This window comes from Lemur catta, chromosome 6, assembly GCF_020740605.2.
Source record: "Lemur catta isolate mLemCat1 chromosome 6, mLemCat1.pri, whole genome shotgun sequence".
NCBI classification, from domain to species: Eukaryota; Metazoa; Chordata; class Mammalia; order Primates; family Lemuridae; genus Lemur; species Lemur catta.
The window spans coordinates 76714194-76732157 of NC_059133.1; the positions used below are offsets into that span (position 1 = coordinate 76714194).

At 40.3% G+C, this 17964-nt stretch overlaps 1 protein-coding gene across 1 annotated transcript in view; it reads right to left on the reverse strand.

The window, feature by feature from the left end:
- Positions 1-3004: 3004 nt before the first annotated feature.
- Positions 3005-17964, reverse strand: part of SSPN (sarcospan) — a 31687-nt gene continuing 16727 nt past the window's right edge. The window contains exons 2-3 of the mRNA XM_045554172.1: positions 9314-9400; positions 3005-3440 (exon numbers count right to left, since the gene is read on the reverse strand). Of these exons, the coding sequence (XP_045410128.1) occupies positions 3072-3440; positions 9314-9400 (456 nt within the window). The 3' untranslated portion in view covers positions 3005-3071. The remainder of the gene's footprint in view (positions 3441-9313; positions 9401-17964) is intronic.

The window sequence follows — 17964 nt, forward strand, 5'->3', positions numbered from 1 at the left end:
AAGTACAAGAATATTAAAAGACTCTGATGCCCTGGACATGAATAGAAAAATACCTGTATCATGGGTTCTCGCTGTCAGAACAACACGCTGATGTCTGCAGCTGGAAACCCCTCAGCAAAGATCATACACACTTTTAAGCCAAAGAGGGAAAAAAGTTAGGCCTGTTACTTGACTACAGTTTCTAGGGCTCTGGTGTAGCTATATTTTTAGGCATGGCTCCAAGGAGCAGCCTACACGAATCTGGATGGAGTGAGGGAGGCACAGATGGTGGTCACGTGAAGGCACAGACTGATTGAGTGGGCTCACTTACAAAGTCTGTACATTTAGGCTGCTGTATTCCTCCTATTTCAAGTACTGCCAAGACCCGGCTGTTCCCCTTCTTTCCAAAGTCTTGATTCATTTAATTCTCCTGAAGGAGGTGGAAGAGGAGGAGGATTGCGCAAATCTTACTGTTTTATGGTTTCGAGGAGACAGTCACCATCTTGGCTCCTTGTCAGATTTTAAATGTAACATTTTGCTAAGTGTAAAGCTGTGTATCTGTTCCTTTTCTGTTGCCATTATTGTAACTTCAATATTTGCAAAACACAACATCAAAATACTTCAAATCCAGCCCAAAGCTGTTATTCATGCAACACAATTCTTACACGTATCAATATACAGTGAGCTCACAGCAAAGGAATCTTTTTTTTTGTTTCTTTCTTTCTTGTTTTGTTCCTTCTATTCACTTATGACATTTTTTTCTCTCTTTGGGGATTTAAGAATGATTTGATCACACAATACTAAAATCCCCATTTTGTGTGTGTGTGTGCGTGTGTGTGTATTTATATATATATATCATGACTATTATGCTATTATAAAGCTTATTACCACATCAGCTCTTATTGGTTGCATTATTTTTTAAAAAAGGAAGCACATAAGCTAGTCTACCATTTGAAATATCCTATGAATCACTTATAAAGTATAGAGCACCTGAGTGATGTGGAGAACGTTATTTTTTTTTAATATAAAAACCTGTAGTGTAGGCTATAAAAAATTGTTAAAGATATTCAGGATGTGCTTCTAGTAGTGCCTGATTCAGGGTAACTAGCATCAAAGCGCTACTTTCTTACTCTTTAAAGGAGAGGCTACAAATTCCAGATTCTTAGTAATTTTCTTCTTTCTATAGGAAACCCTATCAAAAATCAAATTGATTCAGTCATTAGGATATTTTTAACAGGGCACAAACTATTTTTCAGGTCATCATCAGGATGCTTGGTATTCTGTTGACGTAATTTTTGTGTGTGATCAATTCTGCTCCAGAGACTTGTCACTGGCCTCTCCCATGTGCCTTGTTGGCCTGAGCTAATGGGTAGGAAGGCCATTTGTAAAGCAGGTCAAAACATAAAAAGGTGTTTTATCTGGAGGACATAAAAGATATTTACAATCCTCGAGCTTACTGACTTAACATTTTCATTTTTACGTAGACATTTATATTATGTGGAAATTGACACCATTATCACAGTCAATGGAATTATTCATCTTTCTTCTACAGCAAACAAGAAAATGTTTTTCTTTTAGGGTAGAATTTCATGATTAGTGAGGTATATCAATAGGCAACGTAGAGAGGCAAATTGAGCTCAATTTTTATCTTGAATTCGTGCTTTCAACAGAGAGCATGCTAATAGAGAAAGTTCTTGATAACATTTATGTTGCATGAATTTCCATTTTGAGCTCCTTCCTTAATACACTGAGATAGCTCAGAATGTAATAATAACAGAGAGAAGTTTCCCCCCACAGGGGACTTGTGCTTTAAGTTACAGTCACTTAAAAACAAAACAAAACTAAAACTACAGTCCAAGTCAATGGACATACTGCTCGAATAAGAACTTCAAAACATTATATACAGGTTCTGTGCATACAAACCAATAATAGGATTATCAAAAGTGATAATACAGTTTTGTGAATGGAGCACATCGGCATTACCCAGTCTTCCTCAAACGTACTTGGTTGTGATACTTTTCAACATATCACAAATGTGCTATTTGTATCAACATTTCCTATTACAAATGCTCCTGTTTTTGTTTATATGAGTGTTTTTAACCTGAGCTATTAATGTAAAAAAGTTTTTTTTTTCCTTGTGGTGCGTGGCTGTCAGAAGAAAAAAAAAATCTTTATGCCTCTTCTCTTGTGAGAGTAATTTCTCTTAACACCAACAGTGCTGCATAAGTAGAGTCAGAGCTCATTAAATAGACTTCTGAGCATAATTATAATTAACAATTAGCTAGAAATTAGTTTTAATGATTTGTTTTAGACGATAGAATAGAAGCATAATGTAATTATTTTTAAACCTTCTACATCATTAAGAACACAACTACTACCACCTTTCAATTATTAAAAAGCAGACAGTCATCCAAAGCAGTTAGCAAGTGATCTGCTCACACAGCCCAACTAAGGAGCCGAAGAAGAGGCCGCCGCCCCAACCCAGGTGTTTATAATTACTCAGCCTTTTGCAAAGTCGCTCCCTTTTCTACCCTGCTCCTTTACGCTATTTCATGCCTTGAAGACATCTCTGCTAGGGAAAATAAAGAGATCCAACCTGGATAATCAGCTCTTCCCCCACCTCCTGCCTTTCTCCAAGGCACAGTGAGGCCCAGGGCGGGAGGTGGCATCAGAGGTGGACCCCACAAAATTTAACAAGTGGGCCTGAAATTCACAAGTCCCATCATCGAACTAGACTAACAGGAAAGAAGATTATGTAAAGTAATGGATAAAATGAGTAATACGAATAAACTCCAGACTGTAAAGATAGATCTATGCCATTCTTTCCCTTTTCAGTGTTCTTTTAACTTTTAATATCCCAAAATCAATTTGGGTCTTGTTTTTTTTCATAAGAATGTTCAAAAATACGATAGAAACCTAAAGAAATGCTCTTTTGTTTCCTGAAAAATATAAAAATATTCATTTTGAACAGTGAATATTATATACTGTCAAAAGGTTTTTATTCCTTTCTTTGTTTAAAAAAAAAAAAATTTTTTTTTTTCAACCTCAGCTAATGAGCGTGCTGTTTTCTCTCCCAACTTTGAGCAAGAAGGTTAGGCCTTCTGCTGCTGACTTTCGGAAGTTGTGAGGGAGCGCATCCTGACACCCACATAAAACACCTGGTACCTATGTTTCCACATCACAAAGCAGGCCAACAAGCACACAAGGCCACAGACCAAGTTAAGAATCATCTGGATGAGTAAGAACAGTTTGAAAGTGCCAGTGACGCTGGTACAGTCAGTCACATCCCGGTACACAAAGGTCCTGCTGAGCGGCTCGGAGGAGGAGGCCAGTTTGCACTGGCAGGAGTCGAGCGCGGTCTCACAGGTAAACTGTGTGAGCTGCGAGTAGTGGTGGGCGGCAAAGGCCACGGCCAGCACACAGACCGTCAGGCCCAGGGCACTCAGCAGGAAGTACGACAGCTGCAAGAAAGCACAAGAAAACCTTTCTGGTTACAAAGAACACTGGATGACTATTTGCAAAGCTAATGAGTCAAAACTGTTCTTTTTCTTCTCTTCCAGAAATTCCCTGGTAGAGGGGCTGTCTCTCCTAAGAAACACAGTGCCCAAGACATGCAAATAGCTCCCTGTTTATTTATCAGTGAGCAATCCTTAAACCCTGCTCACATTTTCATTTGCCATCCAGATGTTGAGCCCTTTTTGTGAATTGTGACAACCATATTAGCCTGACTGTGGGATGTTTATGTCGCAATGTGGCGATCCCAAGCGAGCTAGCCATTCCTGGATGGCACATTGTGCTTATTTTGACCTTAAGAACTGCTGATATTAAGACTGAAACAAGACTAGGAAGTAAAGAACAGATTTCTGTAATGTCAACATCGCATTGGCCAAAATTAGCAATGATTGGTAAACTAACAACACACGTTAATAATAATTTTTTAAAAGACTATGTTCAATGTAGTGTTTGCCAAACTGTGTCCATGAATGCCAGAGTCCCCACCAAGAGGTGGCTGAGAGAAAAAAAAAAATTATGGCCCCAGAAGGCAAGAGACATGATGTCAGCTTCATCACCTATGAATCTTATCCCAAGTCCAACTATAACTGCGTAGTTCCTGAGCATCAAAATAAGCTCCAAATGGTTCCTTGGCCACCAAAGTTTTGAATCCTGTTGACTTCCATGTTAGCCTCGGGACTGGAAAGGTCTGGTTAAAGCTCTCACTCTGCTGCTAAAGAACTGTGGAATCTCTGAACAATTCAGTCATTTCGCTTACATCTGAAATATTCAGTGGCATGGCCACAATAAAATTTGTTTTACAGAACAAGAAATGTTTTCGTGATCGGACACCTATTGGAAATATTTCTCTTAATGACCTACGTGTTGAGGTTCTAGGTAAGATCAGAGTCCCCAGCTTTTGGGACTGGTGTATGTCGTTCTTAGTACAAGATTTACAGCACCACAGTCAAAAGTTGCTCTTTACAGGGAACAATTCTGATGAATGAGAACTTCCCAAAGTAAGATTCCAGTCATTTCCAGGTTCAAATTAGAGTATCTCTGAAAAGATTATGTTCTCCTCCCACCTCCAATTATATATAATTCAAAATAAAAACATAGGTGAAACTATAAAATATCTGTAGGAAAGTCCTCCAAATAAGTGATCTTCCACACAATGATTTTGCACACAGTGACAATTTCAAGTGTTTTCAAGTCTTAAATATGGAATATCGTACTTAAAATTTTATTTTTTCTCTTTCTTGAATGGAGCGTGTGTGTATATGTGCACACCTGTGTGCATAGTGGTTGCTGGTTCCCCAAGCATGTATCTGGTTTTCCTGTAAGGGAATCCATCAGAGACCACATAATGCTTGACCATATATCTGAGGTCATTGGAAGAGATTGGAACTGGTTAAAGCCATTTTTGTCTGAATACATCTTAATATGTCTTAACCAAGGAGTGCATGGATTCTTTAGATCTTCTCACCAAAGATATCTTAAACACATACACTATTTTTCATTTTCAAATCATTTGAAGAGTTGTCAGATATAACCCAAGTATCTTCATCTATGAAACAGTTTATAGAAACATCTCATATCTCAGGGACATAACAAGGGGTACACTCATCCTGTTTAGTGTTCCTTGGAGGAAGGGAACCAGATAAATACAAAGTGGCACCATTATACAATTTTAAATGGAAATATGTAGTTTGTAATATAGAAAGTACCGCCTTCATCCTGTCCCTAGTGTTTTCAATGACTATAGTTTATGCAAAAATGGGATTGCTTAGGCTAAAAAATATGGTTTTATTTTGTGGGGCTAATGGGGCAAAATATTTGAACTATTCTGGGTTGTTCTGAAATATTCAGGCTTGATGACTGACTTCAATTCTTGGTGCCAAGAGCTGTGCTGTGTGTATACGCCTCTTGTATCTGCATTTCCTGTGCAGCCGGCAGAGAACTGGAAACTATTTGCTCTGGGAACACTGGTATATCTTCTAGCCAGCAGTGAAGGCCCAAGTTAAAATGATCATTTCCTAACTGGTAGTCATCTACTTAGCAGAATGGCCCCAATAAGAGTTTTCTCTACATGTTTTACTGCCATCAATGGATGGAAGTGGGGGTGGGAGGGTGAGGTCTTGTATTAACCCTCATAACTCCAACACACATGCAAACCTTAGATAGCAGATCTCTGTAACATTCACTGAGGCAATATCTTGAAGCAATGACAATAATCCCTCATTCTCAATCTGCAAATAATCCAAATAGTTGCAAAATATTTTATTCTCTCATGATAGTCATAAAAATCTATTTGCTGAAAATGGGAATTTTGCCTATTTTTAAAAGATGACTTTTTGGCTCAGAGATAAAAGATTTGCCCAAGACCATTTAACAAGTGCACAGCAGTACTGGGTGGTGATTAAGAGCATAAACCAGGGAGCCAGATTGCCTGGGCTGGAATCTTGGTTCTGTCCTCACTAGCTGTAGTCCCCGGGGAAATTAATCAATGTCTGTGCACCTGTATTTCTTCATTTGTAAACTTGGCATGATGATCATAACAGCACCTACTTCACAGGATCATTATAAGGATCAAAAGACGTGATATCTGTAAAGAGTTTAGAACAGTGGTACACATAGTAGCACTATTTAAGTATTTGTGAAATAAATAAATTAGTAGAGATGGGAAGAGGTGCCAGGTCTCGGGACTCAGGATATCAGCTCTACTAGCTTTGTCTTGTTTTCTGTCATGTGGGAGTAACAATGCATAGCTGGCTTGTAGGAAGGATGTAAACATTTACACAAACACAGTGGTTGCTCAATTTTAATTGAGCGCTTAAATATGCTAGAAGCCGGCAAGAGCACAGAGAGAAACTATGCCTCTTGGCTTCTTTTACTATGAATACATTTACATCCGTGCACATCTTGCACACACAATGACTGGGCTTCTTCCAGTCGGAGAAAACATCAGGCCAAGGAAACCAGAGGGAGCCACGGAATCAAGTCTCTTATCCATTTTAAGACATAAATATATCCTTAATCCCCCAAAGCCTGTGGGCTACCTCTGCAGCGCTGTAGCATTTTTCCTCCACGGCTTTTAACTCATCTGACAGCAACAAGCTTCTGGGTTAGAATCTGTAATTTAAAATCAAGTGGCTTGCTTTCCCGACACAGCACGAATAAACCATCAGCGAGAGTGTTTACGATGACCTTGGGAGTCCGAGCGAATATATCTCGATACACGCCGGCGCGGGAGGCACTGTCGCGCGGGTGGCATGTGTCGCGCGGGTGCCAGCCCGTTAGTCTGGCGCTCCGCCGGGGCGGGGGCGCGGGGGCCCCGGGCGCTTATGTAACCGCAGCGCCCAGGCGCGTCCCCGCTCGCTGCCTCTAATTGGTACCCGGCTGCGGCTTTCACGTTCGGTGGCTTCGGGAGGAGGGTGGCTGCGCTTCGATTTAATTACCTTCCCCGGTGGCCTGGATGGTAAGGGCCCCTGTGCAGCGCGCCGCTCGGAGGAGGCTTGCCGCAGCTGCCCCGGGGGGCCCCTGCATGTGGGCGGGAGGGAATGTGCCCGGAATGTTCCCGCAAGCACATGACCCCGACACGTTTCTGAGCCTCCAGGTGAGCGCCGAGCAAGCCGGGCCACGAGGAAAGGCAGGAGGCGCGCCCCGCGGCCGAGCCCGGGAGACAGAAGGGACGCGCCCGTGGCCTCGGGGGCCTGCCAGGGGGCCTGTGTTGGGGACTGTTCCAGCTTGCATGAAAGGAGGAGAGCCTGTGGCTGTTGTCTCTAAGAAGGCAGTGTGTGCCCGTGCAGATCACAGTGAGACTGTCATTAAGGCCTGATTGCTTGCCCTGGTATCTGGTCATTCAACAGGAGGAAGCAAATCCTCCATACAAAGCTTAGGCCAGGGTGCCAATATGGGGCACTAAAATGCAGCTATGCAGAGGAGAAACCCCTTAGGAAGGTGCATTTCATGTCCCCTCCCCCAAATGGGGTGAGAAGCATGAGGGAAGTCAGCTGTACCCTGTTGTGTCACTGGAAAACCTGGAGATTGGCTTTAAGCTCGCTTTCCACCTGGTGATAATCTAGAGTGCAACCTTAGAGAGCTGGCAGCAGGCATCACTAAAGGTCAGAGAAAAGTGCCTCAGTATTTGTCAATGTCTGTCACAGACGGGGGGGGGGGGGGGGGGGGGGCGGGCATGGTAGCTAATGAGATCTTCCTAGTGGGGAATTCTCAACCTGGCTGACATTGGCAGCGACTTGATTTTTCTTTCTTCTTTCCTCTTGCTCCTTATTTTAACTAAGGTGCAGTTTTGAGGTGTGGCTTTGGGGGCCTCTGTGAAACTGATACTTTTGCCTCTGCTGTTTTCTGAGATCATGAGTGGGAGCGATGAGGGCATTTGACATAAATTGATGAAAACCTGGTTTAGGTTCTTTTTCACCTACTGGATGAAGTTCATATAATTTAACAGGCCATTTCTTACTAGGCTTTCTGGCTTTCCCCACCCCCTAATCACCAGGCCTTGCTGTTTAGTCAGACCTCTACCAAAAAAACAAACATGAACTGATGTCTACCCTATCTGACCTTTTAAGGAAAATCCTCAGATAGAAAAAGTACGATTCCCACATGGAGGCATATCCACCAAAATTCTAACTTTATCAATTTTTAAAAATAGCATCTATTGATTTTTCAATTAAAATTATGTCTAACTATTGGAGAACATTTCTAAATTATAGAAAAACCACAAAATGCCCATAGAATCCCACCATTCACAGATAACTTTTCTAAATACATTAAAAATTTTTTTTCTCTCTAGGATCACATCATACACTTTGTGTAACCAGCTTTTTTTCATTAATTAATATAATGTAAATTTTTTATTCCACTAATTACTTTTTATAGCATGATTTTTAAAAATCAGCACATTGCTGTTTTATGTCAACAGCTTTAGTTATACTAGAAATTCCAACACATCTTATTTTTTTATCTTAGTAATTTCCAAATAATATCATTAACTTACTCTTATGCTTTATGTTTTCCTGTTGTAGTGAACAAAAGAATATCTAGTTTTTATATGTTTTCTTGTAGAAGAAAAGTAAACAATGTGGACCAAAAAAAAAACAAACAGAAAGCTTTTTATTCTCTGCTATAGTTAGAGAGAAAATGCGGGAATTTGATTTCTACTGGCTGTGATTGCTGAGTTCAGTGTTTATGTCCTTAAACTCTGAAGGGGTGGTCTATGTTTCCTTTTAGAGTAGATTCTATTGTGCAGTGAAAATATTGTGTGCTTGAATTGGCTCCAACCAAATGCACTGTCCCTAATAGAGAAAAAAACACATGCAAATAAAAGACACACACTTGCCAAACCATGCATATACCACCCTCCTCTTTGCCCTGAGACTCTTGGCACAGATCATTTGGATGCACCCAATGTACTTTTTCTGTCTCAGTGATCCCACCTACAAGAGGAAATACACTTAGATTGCTTCATTATTAAAATATTCCAAATAACCCCCAAGATATGGAAGTGGGTGCTGAAAGAGACACCTTTTTCCCTGGCCAAATGTTTTCTTGAACTGATGAATTTTCAGTATTCCTTTTAAGGACATTGAAGGGCACACTTCATATCCACCATGCCAACCTAGTTCATGGAAATTAAGACTTAAAAAAAATCAGCATTACCTTTGGGGTCTGGATCAATGCCCTCTTAAAACATTTTTTGGCCTGCCTAAAAATGCAATTTCTTGACTGATCAGATATGCAGCCCCTTAAAAAGGCACTCCTTTATTTTGTACTTGGATTTCTTTCTATGCAATATAAAAGAGAAAGAAAAACCACAACTTACTTTCATACAAAACTGGATACATGTCCGCTCGTCAACTTGATACGAGACACAAAGCATAAACAAGCCAAGATAGGCCACTAAGCAGACCTGCAATGGAGAAGAGGGAAGAAAGGATGTTATCACAGCAAGTCGTGCATGCGAATCACATCAACATTAGTGTCTTTCACCAGTGACATCCATGTGATCAAGCTGTCCATTTTATTTACTTATCTTTATGTGCTGTGGTTTTTCTTTCTCAGTTTGTGGAATACTGTTTTTACAATAGTTAAATAGATTTATTTCCATTTAGCCACTACTTATTAAGTCCTTTTGATGTACCAGGTGCTATATAAGCTCCTTAAGAGTATATGATGATAAATAAAGTTTACTCAAGCTTAATCAGTTTATAGTCCAGCACAGGCCAAAATAAATGCATACACTATTCTAAGGCAGGGTATTATGTGTCAAATGCTCTTCAGAGAAGAACAAAAAGAGGAAGAAATTACATTGAGTTGGGCAAGAGAAAAGGCTTTACTCAAGAGATGAATTTGAAATGGTCCTTGAAAGGGATAATATTAATGATCATTAACATCGGCTAAATACTTGCATATGCTGGGACTCTTCTAAGCGCTTTATGTGTATTTCCTCCTGTAACAGTCACAGAACTCTGTAAGGTAGGTGCTATTATGATCCTCACATTGTAAATGAGAAAGTGGAGGCACAAAGCTAGTATCAATAAAATAATGGAACCAGGATTCAAACCAGGTAGCCTAGGTGAAAAGCATCAGCATTAATAAAAGTGCAGGGGTAGGACTGCACAAAGAATTTGTAGAAATGATAGCAAATATGCACCCATAGTTGAAATAACAAAATACAGAGCAAAAAAGGAAGGATGGAAATCTGAGGATGTGGGATTGATTTGGTAAGTAGTGGCACTCCCTTGAAAATGCTGGAGCGGGGGAATGACCTGATTAGAGACAGGTTTTGGGAAATTGAGCAGTGGTGTTGGGTGGTCGGCAGGGAGAATGTCAGGATGTTATTTTTACTAATCTGAGCAAGATTAATATATCAGGTGGGCCAGAGCCCAGTGGTGGCAGGCAAATTCAGAGAAAGAGCTGGGGGCACAGGCGTAGTCAGGGCAGAATCTATATGCATTGGCTATAGCATGACTGACGGGGGAAACTGCAGAGGGAGAAATAGAAAGAGACCTTCAAGTTTCTGAGAGTCGGTGATGGAAAGAGGGTGGACGTGCCTGGCTGAAAGAAGGCTGCCTGGAGGAACAGCGACTTTGAGAGAAGACATACTTGACTTGTTAGTCAAACTGGATTTTCTTTTTCATAAAATGGAGTCGTTAAAACTATGATTTAGAGTTTCTAATCAAAGCATATCTATTCACATTCAATTCTGGAAGGCTTAAAATGCTGATAAAGTTCTATACTTTTCGATAGAAAACATAAGCAACAGAATTTCATTTTCTGATAAGCACAGTTCTCCTAAAGACAGATGTTGGAAAGGTTGATAAAGAGTAACCCAGCAGGTCATTAAACAACTGGTTTGGTAATATTCATAATTCCTCCCCCAGGGCCAGCTTCAAACCATAGGCAAGCCTGTTAGGGTGGTAGAGCTGTTTGCAAAGCCAACATAGCACTTTAAGGTAATATTTCTATCCAGTTCTTCCCTTGGTTACGCAATCAATAGGCTGCCCGTGCCCTCAGCGGTTCCCAAGTTGAGAGTTGTTCGCATTTCTACTGCACCATGAAGCCAAAAGCCAAGCCTTCTCTTAGTACAGGCTGTTTCCAGGGTTTTCCATCATTAGGACTGGCGGCATGGTTTAATAGCAGCAGATAACATTTGCAGTGGAGGGACACAGCATTAAAACATTGAGCACGGCATGGACTGGAGAGGTCTGGAGAGAAAACAAAGCAGACAGGACCTAGGGCGGCAGCTTTTTAGCAGAGGGCTGGCAGATGACACACTAATAAGCCTGAAGTTATTTGCGTAGCCCCTAATGTGGGTGACATTCCCAAGTCAGGGATGAAGTTCTTTTTTAAAGCTCACTTTTAAAAAATACTAAATTGGGGTATAAGTTTGATAAGGCCTCTAGGGGTTTACTATGTATTTTCACATTCAGAACTTACAGCACTTGAAACAATAGAAGAAAGACTTCCTTTTTGTTTATTGGCGACAAACCAAATTGAGGCTTCTAAACCTGCTTCTATGGGGATTATTATATCCCTAAGCACATGCCTGAGTTTCTGTCTGCAGGTGCACAAGGTCAGGCTGTCTCCCACAGAACTATCTTTGTCCCTAGAGACTGCTGTGCTGAAGTTGGCAAGTACCAAGACTTTTCTTTTTGTCTTTACGAGAGATACATTCCAATAATCAGGCCTAACTGACCAGCATTTTAAAAATCTGATTCGGTGCCTCTCCTTGAGCAAAATTTCCCAGGTCAGCAGTAGCTACTTCTTTAAAGCCTTTATTTAGCCTGGTTTCCAGCAAGAAGTTGCATAGGAACACATGATCTCATTCTAAAGCATTTCACTTATTCAGTGGACAGAGGTTTATTAAGGACACACAATGGCCAGGCCGTGTGCTATTGTGTGACCCTGGGAGATGAGAAGTGAAAAACATAGTCCCTTATCCCAAGAACTATCCAGCCTCCAAGGATCTCTCAGTCCTGTGGGAAAAGAAAGGAGAGTAAAGCTACAATATCATGTAAGGCGAGAACCATGTCTGCTGTAAGAATACACAGAAGGGGTAGGTTACCTGAAGGAGACGTGGGGAAATTTCCTGGAGAAAGATAGGTTTTGAAGGATAAACAAAAATGAGTTAGAAGAGGGTGTGAGGAAAGGTATTCTGGGCAGAGAAAGTAATAGCAGGCAGGGGCTAACGTGAGGAGAAATGCAGAATAAACATTCAAGGATTCCTGTAGGGCCAGCGCAGAGAAAGACAGGAACTGCAAAAGGTGTGTTTGCAGAGATGAAGGAAGAACTTTTATTTCAACTAGGACATTTTAAGCAAGGGAAGGGTCTGATCAACTTTGCCTTTTAGAATGGTCCTTCCATCTATGAAGAATGGATTGCGTGGGGGCAGTCTTTGGGGTAGGAACACCAGCTAGGAGACTGTTCTCCTGTGGAGAACTGATGAGCACCTGTGCTCAGGTAGAAGTGGGGAAGGAGAGTCGGTGTGTTTGAGTGACAGTAAGGAAGCCGAATCCAGAGGCTCTAAGGACGGGTTAGATGTAAGGGCTGAACAAGAGAGAGGGGTCCGGGAGGTGCTCAGCTGCCTACCGGACTTGAGCTGCCAGGTGGGTGGTGTAGACATTTAAGGAGAAACAAGATACAAGAGGAGGGGCAGAATGGGAGTGGAGATGATGATCCCACGTGGACTGAGAGCTCAGCCATAGGGGTCTAGAGTCGGGCACCAGGTCTGGGCTGGAGACAGGGATGTGTCAGTCATCAGCGTACGTGATGGAAACACTGGCCCATCCAGAGAGAGTCTAGTGAAAGCAGAAAAGGGCCAAAGAAGTCACACAGTTAGGAAGAACCTTTGAAACTTTTGAACAGAAAGCATCTCACGTATATTTCTTATAATTTTGGTTGTACGTCAGTCATACCTAAAAATTATGAAACTGTCCTTTTGGATTTTTGAAAGGTTCACGTCTAGGTCCTTTTGTAGGGTATTTGCTATACAGCTTGGATTAATTCAACATATTTTAATTTCTTGGCCTTCTGATAGGGCTCAATAGGTTCTGGGAGGGGAGGGGGTTTGCTTTCATTTTCTTACCTATAGCTTTGCACCTTCTAACAAGATTTCTTTATCAGAGAGTTGGTGGTGTTGAGTGTAAGCACGTTTTAGAAGGGTAGTAGTTATTGAATACTTAAAAACTGAAGGCTTTATGGCCATGGCAAGAAAAACAGATTTCTCATGCCAGACCAAGGGTCTTGTTTCCTGAGCTGGCAGGACGTGCCAGGAAGACACGGCGTTCTGGCTTCCCAGGCAAGGAAGGGGGGCTCATGTTAATGAGCAGCGAGACCAGCCGGGCTACCTGGAACAACGTTCCTGGAGTCCAGGCCGGAGCTCCCATGAGATATGGTGAGGTGAGGCCCCGGGACAGGCAAAAGGCAGTTAAGGTTTTCAGGACGGCTCTCCTTGGACCAGACACCCAGTCCTGAGGCAGACGGGCGGCGTCAGAGCACACGGCCAAAGGGGAAGCGGGTGGCACTGGGAAAACTGGTCCTGAGAGGGCAACAGAGCAGCCAGCATCTCATAACAAGATTTAGACCATGCACCGGTGGATAATTACGTTGATAAGAAGAGCTTAAAGTGACATCTTTCACAGAAAAACAAAAAAAGACAATAATCATTATTTTAACCTATCTTTCGATTTGTGTTTCTACGATTTGGTTAGTGGAGAGAGAAAACCTAAGTCCTAAATTTCACATTCTGTCTGAAGATATGTGTTGTCTGTACAGAGTGAAGGCTGCACTCTCTCTTGTGAGTTAGAAAGTTGAGCAGGGTTGAAATGTTCTCTGAATGTTAAATCCTTTTCTGTGGCTGCGTCTTGTCACACATTGCCTTTGCTTTTGTGATCTGGCCTATTGTCCCTGCAGTGCTGCCTTTTGAGGGTTGGTGAGAATAAAAGGCAGAAGGTGGCCCAGTGTCTTGGAGATTTACCTACATATTATTATTTTTTTCCTTCTCGTTTTGTCACAGCTAGAAGGTACCGCCCTAAAACATTTTGTGAGAATGAGAATTATTGGTATTTACTGTCTCCATGTCATACGTATTTATATTCTGGTCTTGTGACATTCACACAACCTCCAATTTATTTGTTTTCTTCTTTTTGTTGTTGACAGAGCTGCTTGACAGGGTTGTCTGGGGAATACAACCTTCCCCTGTCAAATGCGTTTCAATGTTTCTCTTCTCCTTCCATCCCCCCCTTCATTTGTGTACCTGAAATTCAACTCTATTTCTGTAAGTTAATCAACTTTCACCTGCGTATTTAAAGTGCTTTAATTCGATCAATCTAGTACCAAGATGAACTCTCTTCTCATGTTTGCTCAATCAATTGATCAACAAGAGAAGTAGCAGAACTGTAAATGTTTCTCTGGATATTTCTTAAGAGAGCTTCTATGGATTGTCATCTATTTAATATAATCTAAGGAAAGATATTAGAAGGCATTTTCAACAAGTGATAAATATATTGCAGTCTGTCAATTGAATGTAGTCTCACTCAGGAGGATTGTTAACACATAATGTACCAGAAAATTAAATAACATGAAACAGAACATTTTTTAAGGATCTATTAAAGGTTGCTTATTGGATCAAGATTTCAGAGGGATTAGAGAGAATGTTTTATCATGACTTAAACATTTTTACTGGAGTCTCATTGCCATTGCCTTATGGTAAGAAAAACTCTGAGAGCGTGGTTCAGCATCACTTGAAGGGCTTGGTAAAAACCGGTCCCATCCTCAGACTTTCTGATCTAATAGGTCAGGGTGGGGACTGAGAATCTGCATTTCTAACAAATTCCCATGTAATGCTGATGCTACTGGTCCCAGGGCCACACTTGAGAACCACCAGTCTAAGCTATAGACATAGTCTCCCAAATGCTGATGCCTGGTGTGGGATTTACCAAAACGGGTCCAGCACAGTACACTAACTAGTGGAATTTCCTATAGAGAATTGTTTATTATAAGCAATAATGTAATAATAATAATATCTACTATTTATAGGCATTTACAAAGTTTTAAGCCCAGAGCTGAATACTTTACGTACATTCCTGCATTTAATTGTCTCAAAAATGCATTTTACAAGGGAGAGAAAACTGAGGCTTCTGAAATGTAAAAGGCTAGGTATACATTCATTGCACCTGATTTTTTTTTATTACTATTGGGTAATAAAGGTATTGGCTCCAATTATTTCCCCACGAAGAAATTTAGTCTTTGCTATTGTAGGAGTCCTTAAAATGGGGAGGGGGGAACCCTATGTCTTCATTACACTTAAATATGACATCATTGCAGAGTCTGTAGCCACAGTGCATATGGTCAGAGGTTGGGGAGCATCTCTAACTCATCAAGTACTGGGATGTGGCATTCTGCTACTGTTGACAAGAATCAGCCACTCCAACCCAAAGCAAAGCAATTACTTCCAAAATTGTACCACCTCTACAGTGGCGTGATGGTAAATTTTAACAACCCGTTGGAGAAGGGCTATTTGTAGCCTTTGCTAATTTCCATGGTGTAAATACTTCTACTATGGCTGATTTCAAGGTACAAGTAGGAAGTCATTGAGCAGAACTGGAAGAGATGCGTGCAGTCAGCTTTCATAAGCCCAGTGGAAACACTCGAGCACCTCCACCACATTGTCTGCCTCCTCTGTGTCCCTTCTTTGACAGAAGCATTTGGTTACCAAGTGGGATTGGTTCATAGCTAAGTTTGGGACATTACTCTTTACTAATGGTTGGGAATCTCTACAATCAGCTTACAGAATCAGTATAAAGGTGCAGAAGGGAGAGCAAAGGAGAAATTGCAGTTCTTATTTCCTGATTTGTGGGAATAGAGTAAGAGTGGTCACAACATGATCTTTGAGATCTTGCTATCAATGGCTGCCCCAACCTAGGTAACCCTCCCCAACTGATTTTAGCTCGACAGCCTTTATTGTGATAGGGACTGGGAGTATGAAGAAGCAGCAGCAGATATGGTCTTTGCTCTTTAGAAGTTTACAGTTTAATCCCCACTTTGCTGAAAGTCAGGAAAATCAACTGCCGTGGGTGATGTCATTTGACCGGTCGAGGCCAGGTGTGCAAGTGAGCAGAGAATAGCAGCTCCCGCCTAACTGATCACGTACCAAAATCCCGAGTCCTTTTTACAATGTAATAGACATTGAATCAGCTGGTTTTGTTTTTCACAATGCATTATGTTTTAAAGGCAAAATTTTTTATGTTAATCAAATAGGACTTAACTATGATAGAATTATGAAGGGTATCCCCTCCCTGTATTTATTATTATTTTTAATTATATTTTAGGTAAAAACAAGATAAAAGAACTCAGAAATATACTCTTTCTCCTAATTAGATAAAGTGAGAAAGCTGAAAATAACTCTCAGAAGCATGAAACATTAAGTAACAGTACATTCAACAAGTGATAACTGCTTATATGGTTCCTTTAAAGTCAAGTATAGAACTATAAGTATAATTAAGGAGACAGTGCTGCATAGTGGAAAATTTGTGAGCTTTAAAGTTTGAATCTTGACTCTATTATTCTGCTATCTAAATGATCTTGGATGGAGTTATTTATTTTTAGCCTTAGTTTCTGTATCTACAAAATGGAGACAATAATGCCTCCTTTTGATAGTTAATCCAAGGATTAATGTAAAGAAGGTGTCTAATGCCTACCATATAGCTACAGAATAACTAGTAGTGATTACTATCATCCTTGTCATTGCAACTAGACTCACTTTTTATTAGTGTATTGAGTATTAATTTATTAGAATAGACCAAAATTAGAGTATATGTAAGGGTTGCTACATGTATTATCAACATAGGCATGTTTAGAATTGATGACACACATAGCGTCTTAGTTACGTATACCATGCAGTCTACTATGCATTAGCACATACAAGGTAGTCAATAAATATTTGTTGCATAAATAAGTAAATCCATTTATTTAGTAACTTGGGCTACTTTTGCTCTCATAGCAAAGACCCACTTTTCAAAAATCTTTCTAATAATGTTGACATAAATAGTTTGCAAATACCTAAAAGTTATTATAAATCTTCCTTTTTTAAAAGTTATTATAAATCTTCCTTTTCTGCATCTTTTTATTTCTACCACAACCTATTTATTATCTACTACCCAGGAAATGCCAATCTTAGTAACCATGTTGAGCTCTATATCTTTCTCTGATTACACTATTGTGGTTTTACAAAGACAACCCTTTAATTTCTGAAAAAAAAATGCTGTTCAATTAAAAATAGTTTCTGGACATAACAGATGCAAAATTAATATTACTTAAAAAAAAACACAAGTGTTTCAGCCAAACTTAGTGCACAGATATTCATAGCAAATTTCAGAAGTGATAAGGGTGTACATATTAAGATTGAAAATCAAACATAAGGTTTATGGTAGAATTTACCATCAAGATGAGGGGAACACTGAATATTAGTGGACCAGCATTAATACTCAGAGCACTAATCATTATCTTGGAAAAATGTTTTTTCTTGGTTTTATCAAACCAAGCTCAAAATAGTAGCTTCTTTTCCACTATGAGCAAAATGATAGCTAGGAACAACTTTTTACATCTAGGAAGTTTTGCAAAGAACTGTTTTATTTGGCCTATGATCTATCCAGAAGGCATTCAATGCCTTTTCATTTGTCTTAGGAATCTACAACCCCAGAGTATCACTGATTTTACTCTTTGTTTTTTTTCATTACAGTAAAAGTTGCCGATGGAATGCTCTAGTGCAGAAATCCTCTATTTATGGAAGAACTAAGTTCTGCCTGCCCACGAGGGGTTTGGGTTTTGACACACACAGGGCCTCATCTGTGCTTTTCCACATCTTTCCGGGGAGTTGGGGGAAACAATTTGTAATATTGATTTTGCAAAGATGACCTGCAAGATTATTTTTTAAAAGAAGCTGGTGGAGATCTAAGTCAAAATTTCTCAGTG